Genomic DNA, 18,585 nt, shown 5'->3' with positions numbered 1-18,585 from the left:
ACATTATATTTCAATTGAACGTTTTAATTTTTTAAATATACTTTTTGTGCGCAACATGTCTGTGTAAAATAGCAAGGATTGCAAAATCATTCGATTGCAGCACTGCAAATTTGCATTAAGTGCCTAAGTGGCCCAGCAGTCTTATATTTTTGGATTTCTCAACGCATTGCGCTGTGCGATTCACAGAGTGCATTTGTGACGTAGAAGTCACGCTTGACGTCATAAAACAAAATACTCGTGAATTAAAATGAAACAGCCTAATTGAGATTGAATATCGGATATCGTACTTCTCAGAGGAAATGCATTATGCCACAACTTCGATTATTTGAGTAGGCCTACTGAAAAATTAAAATTGGTTGGGCTACAAATTAGGAAGGTATGCTATTTTTACGCTCTCGTGCCAAAGAATTGTTTCAGGCAGACAGTAAATATCAACTTTGAAAATACTATGTTTCAGATCATTCTCCTCGCTGTCACCACAGTGCTAATGATTTTGCTTGATGGAGACATCTGTACGTTTGTTTTTATCATTTTCGCTCAAGAGTCGTCGCTGGCGTTGGGATGTAAGAAAATATGAATAATATAATAATATAATGAACTATATACCTAACTATTCATCTATTCAGGCCTTTTAAAATTCTACATTGGTATTGAAAACGAACTGAAGGACTTGAGACATATTGGAGTAGCTTCGAAAAAATACATTAAATTCTGGATATTGGATGTTATCATAAATAACCAAAAACAGATTGTTGCATCAGTTGCGCTTACGACAACTTGCGACAAAGATCATGATTCAACGCAAACAGTGGAATTAAAGGTAAGTTTTTGCTCATAACATTACAATGCAATTTGCTGATTCGAAGTTGATGACAATTATTTTCCAGTCGTATTATTGAAAAAATATGTTGATTTGAGTAATTAGCTTCATTACGCTAATGAATATTCGAATTTTTGTTGTGTGTCTGTGTTCAACAAACGGCACATAGTCAAGTATAGTGTCTGTGAAACTTTACACTTCCATTTCCTCATATTACTTTGCTTGAATATGAGTTGATACTATTGATAGAGTATGTATGCGTAATCTTGTTTTGTGAAAATATTTTTAAAAAAAAAATAAATGTGAAAAGAGATTCTAATATTTAATAGTTTCATATATGTTTTAATTTCCTGGTCACGATGAACCTTTGTCAGAGCTCATAAATTTTGATATATTCACATATATACCCATGATCATGTAATTTCTAATCATCGCATCCGTTATATCATTTATTTTCAGCAGAGATTATCTGTCACGCCTAATCTACGAAGAATGAAAATTGGTTCCAAGATGCTCGAGCATGCTCTACAGCAAGCTACAGAAATGGGATTTCAGCGTATGGTGCTTTACTGCGCAGACATGCAACCGCCAGCTATTACATTGTACAAAAGATATGGATTCGAAACATTTAAGATCATCGATGAAACTTTGTTTTCCGTTCTGTCCGGGATACGTTTATTGTACATGGAAAAGGATCTACATGAAAGTTGATACATTGAAAATCTCAAGTTCCTCTGTTACGTAGAGGTGTGACAATATCTTTTCGTCAATATCTTAAAAAATGTAAAACATTCTAAACAATATGTATGAAACAGTAATACTGTACTAAGCGTTCATAATCGACTACCAAATGGTGAAAAGTGTAAATTCGCTTATCTGCACGTGCGATAGAATTGCTGAGCTCCTCTCTATCGTCTCCACTTCGTTTGGTCTTTGTGCTCCCAAGGAGACTTCTGGTTGTTCCACTGAATCTACGATAATTCCCGTTTGGTGTTGTAGCATGCACATTTCATAATATTACAATTTATTTTTTTCGAAGCACTACTTCAGTCTTGTTATCACTAAAATCCAGATTTTGTAATCGAATATGATAAAACGCAAACGTGCTTGTCGTAAATTCATCACCCTTAATGACATAAATCTAGGCTTAAATCCAAATAGCTTCTTGATAACAAGATATATGTTAATATCTCCAAATATGATATGCTGACAACGGTAAGCTGTTGTAGTATCACAACGCAAATTCTGGTAGACTTTCAAGATATAGATGTTCAGCAAATACCAAGTCTAACACGATTTATCGTTAATTGAAGTAGCTAGCGTGTGTCGAACTATTGTTCCTCCCGCTTTACCTCGTGTCAGCGGATCCGTACAGGGCTGCCATACAATGTTTATTATATTACATAATACCGTAATATTAGATGTCGAAGAAGCTAGAATTCAATTCCCGCCTGCAGAACTTACAAAAGGCTTTGTTCTTATCATCCGAAGGGGCAATCCATTCCTTAAAGGCTGATTCCATAAGTCAATCTAAGTTTTTTCTAAATTTTTGCTGGTAGTGCATACATGTGGCATTTTGATAGGTTGTTGTTTAAAGAGAGACAAATTTAATGACACTTATAGACTTAAATACCTTTATAATTTTAAAATCTTGGAGTAAGCAACTTGAACAACACAAGTCACCCTTGGCAACATAAGCACTGACTCATCGTTGCCCTTTCTATTTAACGTTAATTAAAACGTCACATGTTTTAAACATGTTCAATTCGTTATTTAAATATTTTAAATACATATAGTACCGGTTCACGAATACAATATAAATGAGTTTTATCAATCTTACATCGATATTTCTAAATAATGAAATAATATCCATTCACATATCACAGTATTATACACATCTTTTTATTTATTTCCCACTGAATAATATTTAGAACCTTGAAAAAATAAAATCTAGATTTCATAGCTAACATCTAGGCTCCAAATTTTACATCTAGATCTTGAAAAAAACATTTAGCCCTGGATCCGCATTCACTTCAAGGATACTGTAGCGAAAATCAAAATGGCTATATTGGCGTTTCAAAGGCTTTTATTCTGTTACGTTTCGTCTAATCAACCAAAGTCATGATTTTTCAGGCAATCAGTTTATAACAATGCTAAGAAAAAATATTTATATAGTTTATATAGAAAAAAACGAACAGTGAGTAACGTTGTTTTAAATTACAGTGGACAGATTATTTAGTAAGCGGAACAAACAAGGAATGACGAGTTAGCAGTTAAACAATATCGAACAAAATAATGATGCGAAAGTAGCATCGTCACGCGGTAAATGAATAGATCATTATAATTACGATTTAATTTTAAATGAATTTACGTCCTGTTAATTTTCTACATTTATTTCAACAATATGAATGTTATTGATTGTAGTATAAATGATAACTGAATCACTCAATGCATAGTTTAGATAAAATAAATGAAGATTGCAATTGCAGCCTATTATGAACAAACACACGAGGAAGTGACGCAGAGCGATTTTATTAATCACATTAAAACCTAAAGTTTGTACATTGTGATTTTTAAAATGTAATCTCGATTTGGTCAACTGTGTGAAATGCCAGCTCATCCCATTATGAACAAAAGATTATTTCGGATTCGCGAATTACAAATAGAAGATCTTCCTATAGTCAGAAAAATTGTGAGAAATGGATTGTATGGACGTTTTTACGCGGGGTTGAAAATACTATTCTGGAAAAATCGGAATGTTCTGGTAATATAGTTTCTTATTTTATTTAATCGCCAAGCACCATTACCAATTGAATGATTGTTGAGATTTGGAGATTTAGATTATTAGTCATCATTTAATATTTTATTCACGATACCTTTAAATGAAGTTACAAATTCCCAAACGAATTCGGAAATATATATAGGCAATGAAAGCGTTACTAGTTACCCTAACCCCAAATCTTTTCAAACATATACTATGTTTTATATTTAAATGATGTTCTGATGTGGTAGAGACGACAGCAAATATTGGCGGAGGCGGCGTTTCAAGTCTCAAATCTACAATACCAGTTAAACGAATTTATTTCTCTACTTGGTGAATTATTTTTATTTCAAAACTTCAGGTCATTATGACTATGATTACTACTATGTTTACGGCAATATTTGACGGAAACATCATAATTTCTTCGATAACTGAATTACTCTTTGTGTTTATTGCAAGTAAGTGAAAACAAATTTTAAAGTTAATGATGAGGTATCTATTATTATTAAACTCTTTGTGAGAAAAGATACCGTTAAGAAGTTAATTTTGAAAATGGATAAAATTGATAGTTGAGATGGGCAGTAAAAATGAAAATTCGAATACCACAAATAACATCCGCACTTTCACTTTTAACAAGAATGAACAAGCAAGACTTCTTAATTCCATCTCATTAGCGTCCTTGTTATTAAATACGGAGCTGTGTTTTGGGTAAAATAAAATTATGAATAATAATTTGATTGTTGTTGTTGGAGTCAAAGACGCCCAAGGCTGGTGTAAATAAACCAGTCGCAATTCAAATTCACCTTTCATTCAATTTCAACTTGGTTGAAAAAAATTAACAATAATATTATTGTATATACTTCTATCAAGGTATTTTGTAATTTATCAACACAGTCGAAAGTCAGATAAATGATCTCAATGATTTTGATGAAATCAAAAACACATACCCGAGATTTTGGGTGATGGAATTTATAGAAAATTATGATACGTTAATAGTCGGGACAATTGCTTTGAAAACTCAAGAAGACGTTACTAATCGACAACCAATATCCACTATCAAATTAAAAGTAAGTTGCTAGATAATTCAAACAAGGTCGAAACAAAATCATAATCAGGTTGGAGATATATATTTAACTTTATTAGTTGGTCAGTAATCAGGAACAAAAAGGCCTGCAAAAAGGATAAAACATTTACCAGTCATTTTAAGGCATATACATTGCCAGTTTAGTGTACTGTATACCATGTAATAATCGTTTTTGCAAAAATATTGCCGAAAATCTTCTCTTTTGACGGAACAATCGCTAACGCCGTTCGTAAAGTGATTGTCTTCGTTTTGTGCAATCACAGGTTTTTTAAATCTAAGTGTATCAAATTATATCTGTGTAAATTTCATTTTATAGAGAATGTCTGTATCATCAAACTTCAGAGGAAAAGGAATCGGAAGAAAATTGCTTGCACATGCCGTAGATGAAGCTTCTGCATTGAGCTACAATCGAATCATACTGGTTTGCACTGAGATGCAAATGCCTGCTATTTCGATGTATTTAACTCATGGATTTATTACGACGAGAATTATTAACAAACCCCTAATGTTTGTGCTTCTTGGTATTAATATTCATTATATGGAAAAGAAATTGTAAAAATAATGTGATGCGCGATTATATTTCCATATTTTCTCTAATCTCTAGTAATGGAAGTTGGTTTTCGTACGCTACTTACCGTCAGTACACTCTAAAGTTAGATATCTTTTACAGCTCGAGTGAAATTAATTTACCAGATTCTAATCTGGTTTAATTCTACATGAAAAATTCTTAATTTTAATGATATATTTGAAATGTTTTATCTAAAAATTAGTAATTTTATTCATTTGTAATTTCACGGACAAAAAAAGATAGATGCTGCTTAAGGTTAAATTGCATATTCGAATTAGTGTCGCGGACTAGAGTGTCCGTGTTTATATTGTGTGTATATATATTTTTCTTATGTTCATAGACTGTTATGTTGATCCTTATTTAATGCTGTTTTGTCGGATTTTGACTCCGACCACTCACTACATGTGAGGCAAAACTGTCTTTCGATCTCTTTTCTCCGGCTGCCGCGCTGGCGGTCGGTCGTGTTTTTAGTTCTTCAGTGATGTAATCTGTTATGCTGTTTTAAGTTTGATATTGGAGTTGCCGTACAATAAACAACCAATCCGGAATCCTCGAGTCTTCTGATTCATCTACAACCACGGTAGCAACATCTCCGTACCGTGACATTAGGACTACTATGCAAGATACTATTTGGAATATTGGAACTTGTTAAAATTTACTCCTCCCTGTGTGTGCACAAACAAATTTGAGGAGTCGTATTTACGCATTGTTTCAATTCTTAGTTTTGCATAAAACGCACTAACGCCATTTCGTAAAATTGGAAATGTCAAACAAGGTAACAAATTATTGTGCGAAATTTTTCCCAAACTTCACCGAGGAATTATTATTTAACTAGTATAATTGTCCTTATTGCAGATTTATTAAATCATTATTTGCACTCAAAATAACATTCAGGATTCACGCAATGACTCTCAAATTCACTCCTTCGTAGCCGTCTTTAACATATTTCGCCGATATGAATGCATAGTTCTCCCAGCAATTTAAACCAAATTTGAGGTTCGCCGTTGCCGTCTAAAAAAAGAGGACGGGCAGAAATGTAGCTCACCAACATTAGAATGTCTAGCGTTATGAATGCATGTTGTTTATGAATTAAAAATAGTCAATATTACACAATTCACTGAAAATATTCGAATTATTTGACTTGAAATATTCTATTTTTCCCGCCCTTGCGATCGGTGATCGCGCCAGTAATCTGGCGAAATCTCGTGCTAGTTCAAATGTTGCTGGTGAAAGGATTGGCTGAAATGAGCTGAAAAATCGTAAAAACCATAACGCAACCTATTCGGGAAAATGTTTTATAGCACGTCCGCATACGCTTTCTCCAACCTTTTTCTATTTATTAAAAAAAATCAAATAGTACAGCCATTTTGAACAAAAGAGGCAAAAAAACTTGATTTGAAACACTTGTTTTAAAACAATTATTTTTGTACAAATCCCTATGTCGATATATGTTCACTTGATGCTGAATTCCTTCCAATTTAATAAAATTCAAATTAGAATAATCCTCACTGGTCGCAAAAAAATTGAAAAAATGAAGATAATAGCTTTCAGTAAATATTAACATATTATCGAGTGAAAAGCGATTTGTAGCAAATTATATCAAATTACAACATAATGTTTTATTCTGTATATTAATTGAGGATTTATAGAAGTCTCTGGGACAAATTCTCTATTAATTACGTCATCACTAGCGCACAGAGAAAACGTGACTTTTAATATGGAGGAGAATTATTATCCTAGCATGTAGCAGCATGCGCATTTTGTCTCATCCTCAGTCCCATGCTCAGCAAAAGTCATGCGGCGTATTCAGGCACAACAAATCACCAAAGTGCTTCACACTCTCAATTACATGCATACGCCAGTGAAAACAAGACTAACGAAAGCATGTTGAACTCTCAGTAACAAGAGACAATTATGAAGAAGCTTATAATAATTAATCTCACAAATAATACGATAATAACGTGACGCAACGCAGATTGCGGCTCACGTTTAATGTAAAGACGTTCGGCAAATACCACGATTAGAAAGCATTCCCCGATTATATGAAACGCTAGGTCGTTCTACTATGAATCAAGGATTGCGAATTCGCGGATTGCAAAGAGAAGATCTCCCCATAGTAAGGAAAATTGTTAGAAACGGACTATACGGACATTCTTATATAAAAGTGAAAATAAGATGCTGGAGAAATTGTTAAGTTCAGGTAATACCAATTTCAATTTAATGGGTCGTAATGAAGCTTATTATATCATTTATTAATCACCAAAGTTACAGTTATTGGTAGTATGTATGTGTGCCCGGTTAGGGTTAGGCCATAATTTCATTCCGATTTTTCTTATTTTAGTTCTATTACGAGTTCGGAGACTGTCTGCGTTAGCAAAGTGAATATACACATAGAATTCCATCGGTTTCAGTCCCTTTACACAACTTGATGGAAAGTAGGCAAACCAAATTAGTTATCTCCATATTGGTACACACACTTCTGGAGCGCCCAATTATTAAACGAGAATATCGGTCGGAGACCGATGACTTTTCGATCGAAACTGCGGTTTCGATTCATGACTCTATAGTGACTCCGCATGTCCCATCACTAATTAATTAATGACTCGCTAATTATACGACATGATTCATTCAAAATCAATAAGCTTCTAGTCCGAGATACGATGAATGCACATGCAAATTTGGAGCAGATTCAACCTCGCCTTCGTGAGATATCGGGTTCATCTAACAGACAAACAAACAGACAGACAGACAAATACCTATCAACATACTTACCGATCTTAAGATCGATAAGTAACAAGGAGCGAAAGCATCAGGAATGCAAGCGTCACCAGATAACAGTACAAATGTATTATGATGTATTTTTCCGGTGGAGACACCCCAGTAAATAGTAGCTGAAGCAGAGGCATCATGACTATGATTACGACAATGTTCGCGGCAACGTTTGACGGAAATATAATCATTTTATTGGTGACTCAGATGCTATTTCTGATTGTAGCCAGTAAGTGAAAACATTTTGATTAAATATTATTTAAATACTAGCTAAAAATAATAGCTAAAAGGTGAACTCGGGAACGAAAAACAAATCATTGGTTCCGACGTGTAGCAAATACTGAAACAGAAAGCAAATTACCTATCTGAGCATCCACCATGTAAACAGCATTGGACAACCCATACGTTTACAGCCGTGTAATATAGAACCCAATTAACCGACCATGACAGTTACTAGATACCTAATTATGCTTTTTAGTTATAAGACGATTTTATGACTGAAAATCTTAATTGTTGTTGTTGGAGTCAAAAATGCTCAATACTAAACCAGTCGAAATTCAAATTCACCTTTCAGGCAATTTTATATTTGGTTGAAAACTATCTATCAACGATATTTTCATAATTTTTTTTTCGAGATCAAATTAATTTGCAAATTAAAAGGTCCGCGGAACCCACTTTGGGAGCTACTGTTCTAATCTTTCATCAGTGAAATTGCATGCTTCAGCGCAAGCCATTCTGTCACGCATTGTAAAAAACAACATTACAAAGTTCTCCGATACAGCGTTTTTGGCACTTTTTATACAAAAAGTCTACCAAAGACTGTCTTTTTTTGATTCAGGCCTTGAATTGCTACATCAAATAACTTCATCCGGGTTTTATGAACTAAGAGTGAATCTCGAAGATTGGACTGGCGTCAAGAAATTCGCAAAATACTCGTGAGTTTTCATTCCCTCATTTGGTACATTTACATGCTTAATTGCATTTTCACCATACTATAGTGTTGTGCACTTACAGAGAATGCTTCCAGTTTTTGGCAAAAATACATTTTTCATAATTGATGGCACTTTTCATATTTGATGAACGAATTTTGCCGGTCGTCCGCGAAACTGTAAATTGATATTGTGATTTAACAAATTTTTCTAGTCTTCAGCATTGTGTGGTACGAAAACGCCTTGGCTTGCTTTTCGGAATGTTGCAATATTGAAACATTGTCCGCAGAACTTTCAAGATCGATCGTGGTTGGCGATTATTATAGTTTTCTAGAGTTTTCAAAGCAACTGTTCCAACTATGACTGTATCACAATTTTTTTGGAATTCCATCACCCAAAATCTTACGTATCGGTTTACGATTTCATCAAAATCTTTAAGATCGTTTATCTGATGTTCGATTGAGTTGATGAATTGCAAAATGACTCGAAAAAAATAGTTGTTATTATCGTTGATTTCAACCAAATATGAAATCGTGTGAAGGTGAAGTTGAATTTCGATATTTTATTTAGTTCATTTATATCAGTATTGATCGTTTTTGACTGCGTAGTGACACGTTATTATGGTATTATTCTTCACTCTTGAGTAATGATTATAAGCTTTTCTCGTATTCAGATTTCCAAAACTTAGACATCAGCGAGCTCCCTATGATATAAAATACCAAAATAAAGTATTTTCAGAAACCATTACCAGGTAGACACAGGGAATGCGATTGCTAGAATATTGTAGATAAATGTGGTGGAATAATATAATATGGGGATTGGTAAATTGCTGGACCTAGGGAAAAAACTTTATGAAAAGTCTTAAGGCAAATGTGGCCAAGTTAGCATATTACCGCCAATATGGAATGCAACAAATTACATATTTTACTTTTAGTCATGGAATGCTAATGTAGTGACACTACACAGACACTGGTACAATACTATGTACAATACGACTAGCGTATGCCTAATAATTACTGATCCTTTCCCTCTGCTATTGAACAATATGAATGTTTCTCGGCATGAAATGGACCTATAAATCGTTTGGTATTTTGTTGATCGTCATGTTATTTTTTTGATGATTGTAATAATTAAAAATAACTGAAATCTCACCGCACTGTTTCGATAAAATAAATAGTTCATACATCATGTTCGCAATTGCAGCAAATATTGCAAACGCATAAGGATGTAACTAACAATTTAATCGCACTGGATCACAAAATTTGTTACAGTGGGATCGATATAAAATACTCCCTAGCTGGCCAACTTCATGATTACCTCATTCTTCTATGAACCAGGGATTTCGAATTCGCGAATTGCAAAGAGCAGATCTCCCGGTGCCCAGGGAAATTGTTAGAAACGGACTTTTCTTACGGTATTGAGAATAATATGTTTAAAAATTTTGGGAATAATTAATAATATTTTTCCTATTTCCAATCTTGAATTCATGTTTATTTTACAATCGACTTCGACTCCGTGTTGGAAAAATGGTATTTCATAACAAAAAGGCAAAAATTCAAATCGGAAACTAGAAGCGAGATACATTATAAAGTTAAGTAAAAGAAAAAACGAAATCTTCAAAGAGTAAGAAATATCTGCTGAGAACTCGATTTGGCGATGTTCGAAATAGATGTTCATACCTGGGAATTATTCGTGACGGGAATTGATTTTCCTCGTATGTTTGAATTTTTTTGGGATATCTCATATTGGGGATTAAAAGCCAGATATGTTGGAAAGGAAACGAAAAACCTTGCAAAACCCAACACGCGAACGAGTTTGGCTAAAATTTTTATATTCAAGATTTTACTTTCTTTTATTGAACATTTTTAATTGAAACAAACAAAAAAAAATTTTCAGAATTCTTTCCTCCTCTGATAAAAAATGCCATATGTCACTGAGGGCTTGGGTGTGCAAATATACCTCATTTAAGTTGTATGAAATGACACAAAATAGTTTCTTTCTTTGACGAGACAAAGCCTATTCATGGATTTGCAGCACTGTGTATTGGTTTGAAGTGTTTGCATTTCCCACGTTTTTCCACAGATACGGGACAATGCGCATAATCATCTTGACGAACATCGTCAACTGGTGTACATGCTGCAATTTTAGATGGCCGAGTGTACACGAATTCGCACCCCGACGGTCTTTCACTGCTTTTTGCGGCTTTTATCTGGACAAGTGCGCTTGCAACAGCACCTTGGAAATGCCTCCTTTTCATCATTGATTTCCGAGGCATGCCCATTTGTACGAAGTCTCGGCGGTAAAGTTTCCAGGCATTTACCAAGCCGACCATTACCAAATGCCAAAATAAATATATATACCATCTTCTGGACATTATCCTAAATCTGTATTTGGCTAAAAAGGAATCTAATTTGTCTATTAGTCTCATAAATGCATTATATTCCTTAATAATTGCAGGAATTGGTACATCTAAGTATTTTTCTTCTTTCTCGTGCCATCTTTTGATGGTGCCGGCGGGTTCCACCCCAATATGCGATGATAAAAGAGTCACTGCCATATTTTACGGAGATCTTCAACACTATAATCATCCTCTTCCTTTTTTCTTAAAGTCCTTCTCATCGGCCATCTTTGTGTTTCCAATTCGGTTTTGGCGCACCGTACCGACGTAATGTTTTCCAGCTTCCATCAGTATTTCTATCAAAAACGCTCGTAAAAAGATTGTCACCAAAGATCTTATAATTACAATTATTAGGTAAAGTTTCTGTCAATTTCAAAACCACGTCCGCACCCTGACCAAGTTCACTTCGTTTGCCATCGCCACCCTGGTACACAGAAAAATCATAAAGAAGGCCAATGATCCCTGCTCTTCCCCATATTTTGAACCCCAAAGGATGAGGCTTACTTTTTATATATTGTCTGATAGGGCTTGTTCGCCCTTTATATTGACACATCATTTCATCTACAAAATTGTATTCTTCGGGTACGATTTTCAAACAAGCTTCTCTCATCTTGGTTAACCAGGGCCTTTTTTTCCACAGTTTGTCATTCTTTTTATTTTCGTCAGTCACCGAATAATTGTCGATCATGTGAATGTTTGTGATCAGCTGTTGAAACCTATTCCTGCTCATCACGGTGCAAACAGGTGCATATGATGTTGATTTTTCCCAGTACATTGGTACATTTGGCGTTTGCACAAGACCCATGTGAAAAAACATCCCGATCATTTGCTCAAGTTCTTTATTTGTTGTTCCGATAGACTTGACATCTTCTTGGACAGAGTATAAATTGGTTTGCTCAGCCAACAATTCGAACATTTCGGCAGTGAACAATTTTCGCAAATAATTCAACGGGGTCTCTATTTCTGAATTCTCCGGAGTACAAATACTTTTCCCAGTAAAGGAAATATCTAGTTTTGTAAATTCTTGTTTTTGCCAGATAAATGGACTTTGTATTTTTCGATGGAGCTTCTTTTTTTTTGTCAGATAATTCCGATTCCAAGGTATCCGTCTGAATAATAGAATGAAGAAGCTTATGTAACATTTAAAATGTACTCCCTACAATAAAATTACTAAATTCTTGATTCATTTTGATACTGCTAAATAGTCAGTTTGAAGATGGTAAAATTTCATTGAACTACTTCAAAAATATTTCATTTTTGCTTTTTGACCTCCCAGTCAACTTTGATATATATGCAGTCGCTGTGCTCGTTACATCAGTCTCATTATTGACAAACTTATTATCTGAATTTCTACTTCTGATCCTCCTGCCAACTCATCTCTACTTCCCGCGTAATCCTTATCTGAATCACTATTACTCCCATCGTCATTATCGCTCTCGTCACAATCCAAAATAGTGAGTACATCTTTAACACTAAGTCCCTTTCTACAGCCAACCTACCTCAATGCCATTATCTGAAATTTTTGAAATTGCTTCCCGTTACTTATTGATGCTCTCAAATCCTGCAAGCTCTACTAGCTGGATAAATTCCTAAAATTACGGCCATAAAATCCTAAAAAAGACTCAGTAAGAGCAAAACTTTTCATGAAAATGAATATGATCAAGTACCCGCAGTGACACCCGTGTCACCACAAATTTTATCAGCGTCAGGAGAAATTTAGTGCATGCATTTACATTTCATAAAAGGTACCAAACTAAAATAAAATATTTCTAAATTAAAATACGGTAATTTTCAAAATTATATCTTACTTTGATTTTTTAAATAATTGCTCCAAACTTCTTCACCCAACGGGACATTCTTTCATACACGTGGTAAAAAGACCACGCCTCCGGAATCAGTACGCCACCGAGTGTCTTAATCTTTGAATATGAAATACCAGGTGTACAGCCCATTGCATTGTAGGAGTTACTTTCCACAATCGAGTACAAGTGCGTGTGTAGTTCAAGTTTCAGAACACGATGGCACCCGTGTTACCTAGAGTTTTGTAGGGTTAAGTTATTAAAAAACAAGAACAGATAAACTGACACACATAGTCTCAACAAAGCAATAAATTGCTTTTGAATATATGCACACGCCTATCCCGGGATCGAGTCATGAATTTGATCATCTTAGTCGTTTTCAAACCTTCCCGCATCTAGGGCTTGGTTACACACACCACTTTACGATTGTTTTGTCTTACCAAATTATTATTGTTTGGCGAACCATTTTTAGTGGCTCAAAACCACGCCCGCATCCTGGGATCGGGACAGGAATTTATTATCGTCCCTGATAGCATTTATTTACGTTTCCGCACGTAGAGCTGATTTGCGCAAACCAACTTTTCGATTTCATTTTCAAGCCATATTATTCTTGTCATTAGTACCCCGGATTAAACTTACTGACAACTTTTCCCCGCAAAGAAGAGTTAGGTTATTCTATTTTCATTGGGTAGTCTTACTTTCTCGAACGCAACCACAGGGGGTAGGGTAGGTATTATTATTACTGCCCCCCGATGAGTTAGTTGATTTTTCCTGCTGGGTTTTCTCAAAAGTATTGCTGCTGCTTGATTTCCACGGTAGATACCTTTTTTGCTGGCCTAATTGACTGTTGCACTCCGCTGCTCTTTGGAGATGACCACAGAACTAACTATACAGCGTTTGACGCTTTTCCTCTTTTTCCCTCTCCTTCGCTACCGCATTTTCCCTCCCAGATCCCGCCATTTGCGAACAACGTAAACTACTTGTTCGGCTTGACGACCCCTGACAAGGCTAATTACTTTGAACAATATTTCATTAACATGCTGCGTTAGTTCGAAGAATGTGCATGCCTGAATGAAAGCCAATCAAATGGGACTATCGTATGCATTGCTTAATAATTACATTGTGTGCCAGATGAAGTTCAAAATAATTATTTGGAAAGTTAAAATGTTTTTCCAACAGTATATCGCAAAAAATATGCACTTCAGGCAGGGCTGGATTAAACATTAAGCAAAATAAGCACGTGCTTAGGGCACCAAGGGAAAGGAGCGGCAGAGAAATATCCATACTTGGATTTACAATGGCGCCTTAATGTTTAATTAATGAAATCATTCGAGTTGGTCTGACGACTCAGACATCATTATTTGTCCGGTTAAAATAAATTTTTGCTCATTTTTCGTTCTCAATTATCCTCTTACCTCTTTATAAATATTTGTTCGTATGGGAATTTTTTCCAAAAATGATCATGCAATGGACATACACCGGGTCGCGTAAGAGTTTGTTACCGGGACATTTGCTTGTTTTACACAACGTACTTATAAGCTTTACAGCTCGACAAAGGCTCTCCACAAAAAGCCACTCATTTGTAAAGAGCCTCTTGAGCCCCAGCAGATAGAGTCGTTCGGTGGTCATCTCCAAGAAAAGAACACCGGAGTGCAACGGGAACGAACTTCAACTGAAAGTGAGGAGTTGAAGTTACGGTGATATACCATTTAAACGTTTTGAGACTGACGATTTTCAAAAATACTGTTGAAAAGCGTCAGCCGTTGAACTTGAACTAGCATTCTACCGTTATGTTGATGTTACACTACAGATGATTGTTTGCAGTAGCTAGGTGGCAAACAAGTAAAGTGGGGTCACTGTATCAAAAGCGACACGTGACCTCTCAAATGGTAAAGAGGGGAAATAGCGAGGGCGTTAAAATGATAATTAATATTAGTGGTTATGGTTTTACTATCTTGGGTTCATTCTTCTACTACAACAGCAATAAACAATATTCAACACGCTGTTTTAATATTGTCCTCCTATACATAGGTGACACGACAAAAAATAGCATCTTCTGAAAGGATTGAAGATTGTGCAAGGTTACCCGAAACAAGTCGGTTGAAGAAGAAAGTTGCTGACAAACCAGGACTGATAAATCAACTAACAAGATGACGACACAATAATTTAAGTTGAAGGTCAGTTGAACATTTGGATTTGGAAACGTTAAAATGATAATTATAGATGACGACTAAAATTGACTTGGAAGAGCACATCGTACCATAACACAAGCACAGTGAGAATGTTCACTGCCTCAATGTGTTTTCCTCTTCGCTTTCAATCATCGCGTCATCAGTCTGTTCAGCCGATCCATACATCGTCACAAATGTCAGACAATTGATAAGGAAGTGCTTTGACGACGTCTATTCCACATTCTTGAACACATATAAAGTAGTTCAAATCATAACAAAGACTGTTACAGTGCGCGTTCTAATATACGATATTCTAATATCTTGATATCGCGTTAGAAAAAGGGTAGACTACATGTATGTGCATACAATGAAAAAATTAGTATAAGTAGAGAAACGACATTGTGAACTCGGGATTTTAGCTTGTATGTACAAAAAGATTTGTTTTAAAACATATATATTTTTATCTGTATTTTTTTTTTGTATGTCATGTTAGAAATTGAAGAATGTGCACGAATTATTTGAAAACACAATTTGAAAACAATATCCGTGTGATGGAGAGGAAGGATTTTGACGAAACAATAAAAATGATCAGCGACAACTTGTACGGACTATGGCTACAAAATTTAAAAGATTGTTTTAGACAGAACATAAAGGCCCAGGTATAAAAAGTCGAACCACATATTACATTAGATCTCAAACAAACGTTTTAATTTTTTAAATATACTTTTTGTTCGCAACATGTCTGTGTAAAATAGCAAGGATTGCAAAATCATTCGATTGCAGCACTGCAAATTTGCATTAAGTACGTGGCCCAGCAGTCTTATATTTTTTGATTTCTCAACGCATTGCGCTGTGCGATTCACAGAGTGCATTTGTGACGTAGAAGTCACGCTTGACGTCATAAAACAAAATTCTCGTGAATTAAAATGAAACAGCCTAATTGAGATTGAATATCGGATATCGTACTTCTCAGAGGAAATGCATTATGCCACAACTTCCATTATTTGAGTACTGAAAAATTGAAATCGGTTGGGCTACAAGTTAGGTAGGTAGGCTGTTTTTACGCTCCCGTGCCAAAAAATTGTTTCAGGCAGACAGTAAATATCAACTTTGAAAATCCTATGTTTCAGAACATTCTACTCGCTGTCACCACAGGGCTAATGATTTTGCTTGATGGAGACATCTGTACGTTTATTTTTATCATTTTCGCTCAAGAGTCGTCGCTGGCGTTAGCATGTAAGAAAATATGAATAATACATTAAGATAAGGAACTATATACCTAACTATTCATCTTTTCAGACATGTTAAAATTCTACATTGGTATTGAAAACGAACTGAAGGACTTGAGACATATTGGAGTAGCTTCGAAAAAATACATTAAATTCTGGATATTAGATGGAATCATAAATAACCAAAAACAGATTGTTGCATCCGTTGCGCTTACGACAACTTGCGACAAAGATTATGATTCAACGCAAACAGTGGAATTAAAGGTGGGTTTTTGCTCATAACATTGCAATGCAATTTGCTGATTCAAATCTGATGACAATTATTTTCCAGTCGTATTATTAAAAAAATATGTTGATTCAGGTATTTGGTTCATTACGTTAATGAATATTCGATTTTTTTCTCTGTGTCTTTGTTCAACAAACGGCACATAGTCAAACAGTTTTTGCAAAACTTTACACTTCATTTGTTCATGATGCTTTGCTTGAATATGAGTTGATACTATTGATAGAGTATGTATGCGTAATCTTGTTTTGTGAAAACCTTTTTATAAGAAAATAAATGTGAAAAGATAATATAATATTTATTAGTTTCATATATGTTTTAATTTCCTGGTCACGATGAACCTTTGTCAGAGCTCATAAATTTTGATATATTCACATATATACCCATGATCATGTAATTTCTAATCATCGCATCCGTTATTCCATTTATTTTGAGCAGAGATTATCTGTCACGCCTAATCTACGAAGAATGAAAATTGGCTCCAAGATGCTTGAGCATGCTCTACAGAAAGCTACAGAAATGGGATTTCAGCGTATGGTGCTTTACTGCTCAGACAGGCAACCGCCAGCTATTGAATTGTACAAAAGATTTGGATTCAAAACATTTAAGATTATTGATAAAACAATGTTTTCCGTTCTGTCCGGGGTACGTTTATTGTACATGGAAAAGGATCTACATTAAAGTTAATACATTGGAAATCTCAAGTTCCTCTGTTACGTTAAGATGTGACAACATCTTTTCGTCAATATCTTAAAAAATGTAAAACATTCTAAACAATATGTATGAAACAGTAATTTTTCTAAGCGTTCACAATCGACTACCAAATAGTGAAAAGTGTAAATTCGATTATCTGCACGGGCGATAGAATTGCTGTCGCTATCGTCTCCACTTCGTTTGGTGTTTGTGCTCCCAAGGAGACTTTTGATTGTTCCACTGAATCTACGATAATTCCCATTTGGTGTTGTAGCATGCACATTTCATAATATTACAAATTTTTTTTTGAAGCACTTCATCAGTCTTGTCATCACTAAAATTCAGATTTTGTAGTCGAATATGATAAAACGCAAACGTGCTTGTCGTAAATTCATCACCCTTAATGACATAAACCTAGGCTTAAATCCAAACAGCTTCTTGATAACAAGATATATGTCAATATCTTCAAATATGATATGCTGACAACGGTAAGCTGTTGTAGTATCACAAAGCAGATTCTGGAAGACTTTCAAGATATATATAGATGTTCAGCAAATACCAAGTCTAACACGATTCATCGTTAAATGAAGCAGCTACCGTGTGTCGAACTATTGTTCCTCCCGCTTTACCCCGTGTCAGCGGATCCGTACAGGGCCGCCATACAATGTTTATTATACTACAAAATACAGTAATACAATCCATTCCTTAAAGGCTGATTCTATAAGCCAATCTTTTCTAAAGTTTTGCTGGTAGTGCATACATGTGGCATTTTGATAGGTTGATGTTTAAAGAGAGACAAATTTATTGGCACTTATAGACTTAAATAACTTTATAATTCTAAAATCTTGGAGTAATCAACTCGAACAACACAAGTCACCCAACAAAACAATACCAAGCACTGACTCATCGGACCAACGTCACCCTTTCCATTTAACGTTAATTAAAACGTCACATGTTTTCAACATGCTCAATTCGTTATTTAATTATTTTAATTACATATAGTACCGGCTCACGAATACAATATAAATGAGTTTTATCAATCGTACATCGATATTTCTAAATGATATCCATTCACATGGAT

General features: G+C 34.9%; 2 protein-coding genes across 3 annotated transcripts; both read left to right on the top strand.

Annotated features, from left to right (window-relative positions):
- The first annotated feature begins 2,860 nt into the window (after nt 1-2,860).
- Nucleotides 2,861-5,282, top strand: LOC120331952 (N-acetylaspartate synthetase-like). 2 transcript variants are annotated; one of them, XM_078114110.1, is made up of 4 exons: nt 2,861-3,584; nt 3,943-4,039; nt 4,452-4,648; nt 4,982-5,282. In XM_078114110.1, exons 3-4 carry the CDS (start codon nt 4,544-4,546, stop codon nt 5,219-5,221), a joined length of 345 nt encoding a protein of 114 aa, XP_077970236.1. In that variant the 5' UTR covers nt 2,861-3,584; nt 3,943-4,039; nt 4,452-4,543; the 3' UTR covers nt 5,222-5,282. The 2 variants fall into 2 exon arrangements, with proteins under 2 accessions (XP_077970236.1, XP_077970237.1); XM_078114111.1 differs by lacking the exon at nt 2,861-3,584 and having other exon boundaries at nt 3,873-4,039.
- Nucleotides 5,283-7,990: 2,708 nt separating this feature from the next.
- LOC120331391 (uncharacterized) lies at nt 7,991-18,575 on the top strand. The gene is made up of 7 exons (XM_078113934.1): nt 7,991-8,231; nt 8,841-8,937; nt 15,160-15,305; nt 15,793-15,958; nt 16,430-16,535; nt 16,599-16,792; nt 17,250-18,575. The coding sequence occupies exons 4-7, from the start codon at nt 15,803-15,805 to the stop codon at nt 17,490-17,492; spliced, it is 699 nt and encodes a 232-aa protein (XP_077970060.1). The 5' UTR covers nt 7,991-8,231; nt 8,841-8,937; nt 15,160-15,305; nt 15,793-15,802; the 3' UTR covers nt 17,493-18,575.
- Nucleotides 18,576-18,585: the final 10 nt, after the last annotated feature.

This window comes from Styela clava, chromosome 6 (assembly GCF_964204865.1).
Source record: "Styela clava chromosome 6, kaStyClav1.hap1.2, whole genome shotgun sequence".
Lineage (NCBI taxonomy): Eukaryota > Metazoa > Chordata > Ascidiacea > Stolidobranchia > Styelidae > Styela > Styela clava.
The sequence above is the reverse complement of the archived record's forward strand: the minus strand, read 5'-3'. Positions and strand labels throughout refer to the sequence as shown.